Source organism: Stegastes partitus, unplaced genomic scaffold, assembly GCF_000690725.1.
Source record: "Stegastes partitus isolate 25-593 unplaced genomic scaffold, Stegastes_partitus-1.0.2 Scaffold801, whole genome shotgun sequence".
In the NCBI taxonomy this organism is placed as follows: Eukaryota; Metazoa; Chordata; class Actinopteri; family Pomacentridae; genus Stegastes; species Stegastes partitus.
Window position 1 is genome coordinate 94490 of NW_007578532.1, and position 9849 is coordinate 104338.

Here is a 9849-nt window from a genome sequence, read left to right on the forward strand (position 1 = left end):
TCTCTGTGACAGGTCAGTGTTTCTCCTGAACTTGCGTCAACATCTTTTTAGCCCTTACATCGAGAGTTCCCATGAACAGCTGTGAAATCCAAACTCAACATTCAGAATCCACTAGAGACCCAATGATATATCAAGAAAGCACGTCACACCTGGCAGAGAAGCTGCTTTGTCACTCAATTGTCCAGCTACCTTTGGGCCTGAAAAAGTGCAAAAAAAATGGCTGCTATTCCCAAACGACTAATGCAATACTTTTGTTGAACCCCTTCAATTAAATCTACGCTTCACTGATTCATGATTATCAAAAGCATTCTGGTAGTGTGCAGAGACAAATTATCACAACTTTGTCATCGTCCAAATACTTATGGAGCCCCATTGTGTATGGTGCCACATTTGACTTGAGTCTGGCAGGTCATTCATCACAACATGTGTCCGGCGACCTACTTTACCTTAAGTACGCTGCATAAAAGTGAAAAATTAACTTCACAACTACTACCATCATAACGGTCTCTATAAACGTGTGGGATCACAAGGTCTGTCATCTGCCTCTGGCTTGACTTACATGTTTGTCAAAGTTGTTTGTTCATTCTGTATTTGCAAAACTTAAAAAACATGCTTGGGTTCCTCAGCAGGGCTCTCCAGGGCAGCAAACTGTTTTTAATTGTTCTTGAGGGGATAATGGCGATAATGACCTGTTGACCGTTTCCAACTATGCATCCCGTGGGCTCTCATTAGGTTTTGACATCATCAAACATTGCATCAGTGTCCAGTGGCATTAATTCCCCCAAGCTCTGTGTTCGACACCTGTGGAGAGACGCTGGGGATGCAGCAGTAGAGGGCGCTGAGAGGAGCTGAGGGACGCGAAGGGGAAAGTCGTAACCTTACATCATACGAGCAGCTGATTTGAAAAGTGTATTACAGTCCTTGAAAACTTAAACTGTTTTACTAAATCTTGTGCGTATGTGACACTGTTTCGGTTGTTTGATGACGATCCCTAACACACCACGGCGCACAAACATACATCCAATTCAAAGCGCTGACTTGTCAATATCATACTGAAACTGAAGCTTGTTTCCCTTTATAGAAACTTTACTCGGGATTTAAAGCCTGTCAGTATTAGGAATCCTTCGAAAACTTACTGAAGTTGTGTATTTGTTTCCTCAGCACACCTCCAAAATTATTGGCACCCCTGGTTAAGATGTTTTCTTTAGCTTGTAGTAAATTCAGTCTTTTTCTAAATAATATAGGACCGCAATGAAAAAAAGTAGGTCCACTAGAGGTCAAAGGTCAATTTTTCAAAAATGCTGTAAACCTTGAAAAGGGTGGAGGGTAGACTTATAGCATTTGGTGCAGGTAAGCAGCCATGTTGGGGCTTTCTGTTGGTGGTGTTACATTTGACCTTGGATGATATTTAAAGGTCAAACTCAAGGTCATACATTTTGACTGCACTGTAACTTGACAATGGTGCAAGATAGACACACTTTTTGTATCGGAAGTCATATACAACAATCTCAATGGGTCTTCTGTCTGGTTAAATAAAGGCAAAATAAAATGAAATAATCATAAAAAAAAGTGTGTTATTGCCATCATATTTCAAATAGCATGTAGTGTATACATGCATAGTACCCATTTCACCTTGGACAACCAGCCAACCATGATTGGGGAAAGAAAACACCTATTTTGTGGTAAGCTGGATGGAACAATTCCTTGAAGAACAAATCTGACTGACTGACAATTGACTGACTGAATGATGATTATTATTGTTGTTGTATAAAAATGTTATTTTGATTTTTTTAAAAAACAAAAAAACAGTGAGCTTTTACAACATTGAATTTCCCTTCTCCGATAAATATAGTATTTTTCATTTAATTCATTCATTTCATTTCATTTCATAATGGTTTCCTGGTGCAACTATGGCCAACAGGGGCAACTATATCCCTCTACTGAGGGTCCTCCAATTTTATTTCCATTGAAAGTGACAAACAACAAAAAGCATTTTTTTTTTTCTCTGCATTTGGCCATTGGTCCTCATGCAAACACAGTTTTAGGTCATTGAAAACTGGCCTTTTGGAAAAACTTCCAGGATGAGTGTATTCAAGAACTCTTGCAGTGTTGACTTGTAGACGGAGGGAAATATTGGAAACATTGCCAATGACGCTCACTTCCTGATTGGGTCACCTCACGTCCTGCTCTGATCCATCATGTGAGTGTAAAACTCAGCAACCAGCCATCTGCTTCCTCCTGTGTGCACCAACACGTGCACGTCCAGCGTATGTGAACGATCATGTGCTGTGTGTCTTTTCAGGCATGCTAGCATGGATGGAGATTATTTTTTGCAACAGTGCTAAAATGTTCATCTGGATGAAGATTGAAAGTGGATGAAAACATGTTAAACAGGATTTATACTCCTGTGTTGAATCTACAGAGAGTTCATAATGCATAATGCAAAAACTGTACTGGGAGGTTGTGTGACCTCTCACTTAAGTTTTTTTGCTTTAATTTAACACATCTGGCGTATGTCCAGTGTCTAATTACTACGCATGAATTTGATGTCAGCAGCCTTCCTCTCATCTCATCAACATCATGAAGCAAATTAGCAATGAAATTAGAAACAGGCTTAAATTTGTCAGGAAAAGGGGACACTGAACTGTTAGTTTGTTCTTATAACATCCTCATAAAAGCCGCAGTGTATTTCACCCCGTGCCATTAAGTCACTCTATTATTTATTTATTTATTTGTTCCTTTCATGAAGGTAGACGACATAATTTGTACATAAATGCACTCTACATTTTCAAATCAACACCTTCATGATTGGAAAGGAGCAGCAAGAAGAAAAAAAAGTTCTTGTATTTGCCTGCCCCCCTGTTTAAACAAATAAAATGAAAAAACAAAAAAGAAAGAAAAGATGGTCCGATATCACATACAGTTGATTTTCAGTAACCTACCCAATTACCACTTTGAATAACAAAACAAAATAAAACAAAGAAAATGATCCTTAAAGTCCAATTTAAGTTTCAAGTACATATTGACCATTTCTTCTACATTTGTACATTTTTTTAAATTTACAAATATCTGTACAACCTTTTAAATCTTGTAGTTGGGAATTCCATATTTTTACACCAACAACTGAAATATGCTTCAAGGTAGTCCGAGCATCAGATAGTGATGTGTTTTATGTAATGCATATAATGCATTAGTCAGATACATAACGGGGAAATTTGTCATTATATTCTGTTTATTTGTCTGAAAGGTCGATAGTAATGACTTACAGTTGATGTACTTTAAATAGCAGGTGGAAATATCAACACAACCAGTGCTTCACTTTTAACAATGATGCTAAATAATTTTAATCCAGGATGTGCACTTCAAGGCATAAATGTTTTTGACGTGTGCTGGAAGAAAAACAGGACATGTTCTATTTTACAGTCCCCGTGGAGGGACGACTGTGGTCATGTTTGGTGAGACTAGATAAAGAGGCGTTGAGCTGCTGCCGGGGATCCACTGTGGTAAGCTGCCACAGACCACATACAGACAGCATGAAGACCATCTAGATACGGTGAGAACTAACAGCCGCTAAATGGTGCAGTGAATGTAACTGTGAATGATTTGTTTGTCTGGTTATTGAGGATTCATTTACAAAAGCATTTATGTCTAACAGCATTTATCTGTCTGTTCTCTCGTCTTGTTCAGCGTCTCTCCAACATCATCAAAACCAACCAAGCAGGATAAAAGGAGTTGCAGCTGGATCACACAATCTGTGCTGCTGTCTATGGAGTAAATGGAAAACAACACCTCTCCCCTTTATTTTAACCTCACAATGTTCATGAACATAGGCAACTACCGCTACCCGGCGTTTGTCTTGTGTCTCCTGCTTTGTGCTTTTATCGTCTCTGCTAATCTCGTCGTAATCGTGGTAATAGCGCGAGAGAAGAGCCTCCATGAGCCCATGTACATTTTCATTTTGTGTCTCTCCGTTAACTCCGTGTACGGCTCCGCTGGCTTTTTCTTCAGATTCCTCAAAGACCTTCTGTCGGACTCTCACTTGATCTCGAGGCCGGCTTGTTTCACTCAGATCTATGTCATTTACACCTACGCATCCTATGAGCTCACCCTCTTAGGAATAATGGCGTACGATCGCTATGTCGCCGTGTGCCAGCCGTTGCATTACCACAGCAAAATAACCAGCAGAATGATCTCTAAGTTGGTCGCCATCGCATGGATCTATCCAGCTTTTTCTGTTGGGACCTGTGTTTATTTGTCCTCCAGACTTCCCCTGTGTGACAATAAGATACCAAAGGTTTTCTGTGCCAACTGGAATGTAGTGAAACTGTCGTGTGTCTCCACTGCGCTCAATAATCTCGTTGGCATGCTGGTGACCACGAGCACAGTCTTTCTGCCCCTGGTTTTTGTCCTGTACACATATACACGCATTTTCCTTGTTTGCAGGAAACGCTCTTCGGAGTTCAAGAGCAAAGTCATACAAAGCTGCCTGCCGCACATTATTACGTTTGTCAATTATTCCATTACTGTGTTTTGTGATGTTTCCCTCAGCAGAATTAATCTGGAAGAGCTCAATCCTTTCCTGGCTATTATTCTGTCGCTGGAGTTTGTTGTGATTCCTCCCATTTTGAATCCTCTTGTTTACGGCTTGAAGTTACCAGAAATTAGAAAAATCATCTTAAGAACGTTATCGTGTTCAAAATCTGCCCAAACTGTTAAAGCTTAGAAATAAGAATTATCGACCTGTGCTGTTTCTGAAGAGTTATTTTATCATCACAGTGAAAACACCACCATGCTATTCTGTGTGTCATAGTGAAGAGTCAGAATATATGTGCTAACTGTCTTTTAATCTGTCATTTAAACATCAGCATTAAAGTGTTTTTTTTTTCTCTGTTCTTTATTTTCAATAAATCTTTTACTGTATTTAGCAGTTTTATAATAAAAAGTCCCTGTTGCTTGATTATTGTAGAGGCACTCTGACTGTTTGTTTTGGGAAATCTTACTGTGAATGTCAGATTATTTGAAGTATAAATCAGGCCTATTTTGAGGTGAGTTTTAAAGCTGTTTGGACGATTTTACACTTTTATTGTTGTCTGTGTAAGTAAGTAGATCTCATTTCATTTGTTGGCCTTTTTGACTTGAGCAAGCAAGCATCGAACCTTTTTTGAAACATCATTCACAGTTAAAGGCAATACACTCAAACAAATTATAAAACCGACATGTTGTTGTCGTTATCACACATTCAGATGCCTAAATTTAGAATCAGGGGTTACAGATTAGGTGCCGGTGATTAAAAGCTCTTTAGGGAATGACAGGACAAGTGCAAAGTGTCTTAATTAACCTCTTATACCCTTTAGACCATTTGTTTAAAAAATCTTCCTGTAAAACACAAACTGAATCAGTAAATACTGTGCAATAGTAAAACTATAACAGACAGTCCTTAAAATCTAAAGTAAGAACTGAATGAACAAAATGAGCAAAATGATTGTGCCAGATGACAATACAAGTCATTTAACTATAATGCAGTGAGACGTATTCTGTATTGCTATTAAATGTGTCATCAGCAACTTCTCTTATTAAATATTCACCCTGCAGAGTCAATGCACATACAGACATCTTTAAATGTGCTTGCGGCATGTTTCAAAATCATGAGAAAGCAACTAATTTAGATTAATTTATAAACCATTGGATTTTAATAGTGGCCCTGTGATAGACTGGTGACCTGTCCAGGGTGTCCCCTGCCTTCGCCCTAAGTCGGCTGGGATAGACTCCAGCACCCCCACGACCCTAGTGAGGATTAAGCGGTGTATAGAAAATGGATGGATGGATGGATTTTAATAGCTCATATTCATCTCAGCAACAGTTGGGATGATTTCTAGGAATCACGTACACACTTGCTCGTCATGGATTTTGCAGTTGATGAATGACGAATAAGGAAATACTCTTGATTTTAGTACAGAGTTACCCCAGCACTGTAAGCATCTGCATTTTTGAACAGACATTGCTGTGAATTGGACACGTTCACAAGTGAGCAACACGCTGATTTTGGTGAATTTCATTTCAAAATTGCAAGAAAATAGAAACTTGACTTGCCACAAATCCATTTCTACTGAGTTCTACAAAGTCCTGGCTGCTTCACCATGACAACGCGCCTGCTCACAATGCCCCGGCTGAGAAGCAACCTCACTACTCACCCCAACCACCCCCAGTGGAATGTTTTCCTCTTCCCCAAGCTCAAGGGGGTCATCAAGGGGACCCGTTTTGAAGACGTGGACGACATCAAGATGGCTGTGACGACGGAGCTGAAGAGGATCCAAGAAGAATCCTTCCAGGAGTGCATGGCGGCGTGAAGGCAGAGAAGGCTGGGGATGTGTGTTAGACTCCAAGAGGATTACTTTGAAGGGAAAAACTGTTTGGATTTGAAATATATTTTTTGTGACACCAGTCCTGAAATTTTTCTGACACACCTCGTAGCTTTTCCTGAAAAATGTGGAGGCAATGCCCTTCTTCATTTTTGCATTTACTTTGTGTAAAACACTGGTGCCACTGACAGCAAAGTAACCCCAGAGCATAATACTGCCACCACCGTGCTGTACAGTAGGTATGGTTTTCCAGGAGGTAAAGGCCTCACCTTCTGTCCTCCAAACATAGTTCAGATCATTGTGGCCAAATGTGTTCATTTTGGCGATTCAACTGACCACAAAACCTTCCTCCAGACGGCCTTTTCTTTGTCCAGCAAATGTCACTTGAGCTGCTTTGAAGGAAGCCTCTATGGCAGCCTCTCAACTAATGGCGGTGCAAAACACACCTGACTGTGGACATTGACTCTTGTGTTGATTGCAGACCTGCCTTTTGGTCATTCTTGGTTGACTCTTGACGTCAAGAGGCCGTGCCACTAAGTAAACTTGATGAACACAACTTACTACATAACCAAAACTGATCATTCAAGTTGCCGTGTGCATATTGCAGCAGATTGTGTCACATTTCCAGAACACCTAAAATAAATCTACGAAAGCAACAAAATGAATGATTATTCTTTGTGACAAAGACGCGTGTTTCAGTACTTTCATCGTAGAAAATCATAGGAATCATTGGAAACTCAAGACTGCCAAGATTTACATTGTCTTCACAAGTCTATGAAAATTTGGTTCACAACTGTATTTACACTTAAAGGGACTTTCTGGGGCCCAACATTATAAATTCTACACTTTTTTTTTTTTCAAGTGCTTCTGATGAACGTACTTGATCATTGTATTTGCTGGTAACAATTTTGTCTGCATCCTTGCAAAATTTCATGGCTGTAGGAGTGAACCCTTAAAATGGCTTTCACGGTAAAAATGTGTTTTTATGAGGGTACAAAAATTCACAGGGCTAAAAAACCTCAGTCAGAATTGACACTGACTCTGTAATAAGCACATTGTGTCACTAACTTCAAGCAGCAGTTTCATAGATTCACATTTGCATCATGGTTTAGGCGTCCCTATAGCTCACCGAGTTGAGCGGGCGACCTACAAACAGGGGCTACAGTCCCCGATGCAGCGGTCGTGGGTTCGACTTCAGCTCTTTGCTGCAGGTCTCTCTCCATTCTTCTATCCCCTTTCCTGTCTCTCAGCTGCTCTAAATAAAGGCAAAAAGCCCCAAAAATATATTTTAAAAAAAAGAAGACATGGTTATGCACACATACAACAGGTTTGTTGTAGATTCTGGTGCACACATATGATGGACGAAAGCAAAATGCCATCTCTGAAAGTCCTACAACTAATTTCAGCTCCAAATCAACGGATCCTTTGGTTCAACCTACAACTGATCAGTGATTGGCCCGTTCAATTCCCAAGGCCCTGTCGGTGTTTTCATCGACAGGATATAGGCATTGAAGCGCACATGGGCACACGGAGCAGAGGGTTTTCTGTGTGACCCTCCAACATCTTGGAGACCGGTTTGTATGCACTGACACAGATTGAGCTTGTGTTTTGATGGTAAGACTATTGGGAGGGGATGGAAAATGCTTCAGTTGTCACAGTGCTTACTCTTTCAGGTATAAATTTCACAATAGGACAAAGAATTGCTCTTTTCTTTTTTACTCTGCTGTGGTATTTAATGATCCTGTGGGGGAATCTTGCTCTTGTTGTCGCTGTCATCGTGGATAAAAACCTCCATGAGCCTATGTATATCATTTTGTGTAATCTATGTCTTAATGCTCTGTATGGAACTGTTGGTTTTTATCCCAAATTCCTCATCGATCTCTTTTCATCTCATGTGATCTCTTATGCTGGATGCATGCTGCAGGGTTTTGTAATACACTCGTCGGTTTGCTGTGACTTTTCTATCTTAGCTCTGATGTCCTACGACAGATATGTGGCTATTTGTCGACCTCTAGTTTACCACTCAGTCATGACAAAACAGAGGATCTCGATTTACGTGTTCTTCTCCTGGCTCATACCTCTTAACTGCATGTTTATGAACACAGCCACAGTGTTGGGCTCCAGGTTGTGTGGCTCACACATAGACAGACTCTACTGTGTTAACTGGATGATAGTCAGGCTTGCTTGCTCGCCACCCACAGGAAACGCTGCAGTTACATATTTCAATATTATGTTTTTTTCCGCACTTTGCATGTTTATTTTTTGGACCTACATGTACGTGATAAAAACATGCATGTCATCTAAAGAGAAGCAAGGGAAGTTTATGCAGACGTGCCTGCCACATTTAATCTGCCTATTGACCTTTATGTCAGCCATCCTTTTAGACATATTGTACATTAGGTTTGGCTCTGCTGATTTAGCTCCAGATCTCAGCAATTTCATGTCAATTGAATTTCTGCTCATCCCTCCGATGGTGAATCCACTCGTATACGGATTCAAGCTCACCAAACTGCGCAACAAGATTTTGAATTTTGTTCATATTAGAAGTAAAGATGCAAAGCATGACAGCGTGAATGTTCATGTTAGAGGTGAGAACTGAGACTCAGACACTGGAAGGAAAAAAATAAATACATCCGTGAATTTATCATATTTAAAAATGCAGCAAAAGGGAAAAGGCAGGTTTGTTCTTAAATGGTTTACGCTTGTGGAAATTTGTGGAGGTATTTTTAATGCAGTAAATCACAGACATGCCGGCGACACTCTCCTCCTGTTGAAACTGAAAGCATCTGATCTGCATGTCACCTCATTTAAAACATGTAACTGCTTCACCATTACATGTTATGGTTTAACATAGACCGTTGCATGTTTCTCTTTGTTGTTAAGTTTTATTCGTATTGTTGTTTTGTATTGTAATGTTTCTTTTCTCCTGAAAAACTGCACACTGTGAAATACAGAAGCATGTACTGTAGCACTTGCATCACATCTAATAAATCATGTGCATATGCAATCTGTAGTTGTTTTTTATGACTATTATGAGGGGGATTAGCTGTATTCCTCCATCCTTTCAAATAACAAAGACACATGAAATGTCAGTTTAAACATTTAAATGTGGTTTGAGATGCGTTCAGACTGAAACATTGACGATTTTCCCTCTTTTTCATGGGATATTTACAACATATCAGAAAGCTTTCGTTGTAGCTTTGACCGAAATGTTTCTGTCGACACTGCAGAAAATATGCATTCATTCCTATAAGAAATTGATGAACATTGATTTAAAAAAAAAAAAAAGACAGTGTCGCTGTGTGTAGACAGAAGCACCTTTAAGGAGAGGGCCCAAGGGGGTTTTCACAATGTGGGAAACAGGCGTTAAACAACAACAACAACAACAAAACAAACTTGTGAAAATAAACAGAATTTAAGTTTTTTGTTGTTGCTATTTAGAAGAGACACTTCAGATTCTGAAAAATGCAAATAGAGAAGTAATAAATTT

The 9849-nt window shown here is 39.6% G+C and overlaps 2 protein-coding genes across 2 annotated transcripts in view; both read left to right on the forward strand.

The window, feature by feature from the left end:
• The first annotated feature begins 3775 nt into the window (after positions 1-3775).
• Positions 3776-4723, forward strand: LOC103365001 (olfactory receptor 6N2-like). Its single transcript, XM_008292322.1, has one exon. The coding sequence runs from the start codon at positions 3776-3778 to the stop codon at positions 4721-4723; it is 948 nt and encodes a 315-aa protein (XP_008290544.1).
• A 3371-nt stretch (positions 4724-8094) lies between these two features.
• LOC103365002 (olfactory receptor 7C1-like) overlaps positions 8095-9849 on the forward strand; it is a 17961-nt gene continuing 16206 nt past the window's right edge. Inside the window, exon 1 of the mRNA XM_008292323.1 lies at positions 8095-8486. Coding sequence (XP_008290545.1) covers positions 8095-8486 — 392 coding nt within the window. The remainder of the gene's footprint in view (positions 8487-9849) is intronic.

Coding starts and splice junctions, on each gene's coding strand:
- LOC103365001 (XM_008292322.1), top strand. CDS start 3,776: ATGGAAAACAACACCTCTCCCCTTTATTTTAACCTCACAATGTTCATG.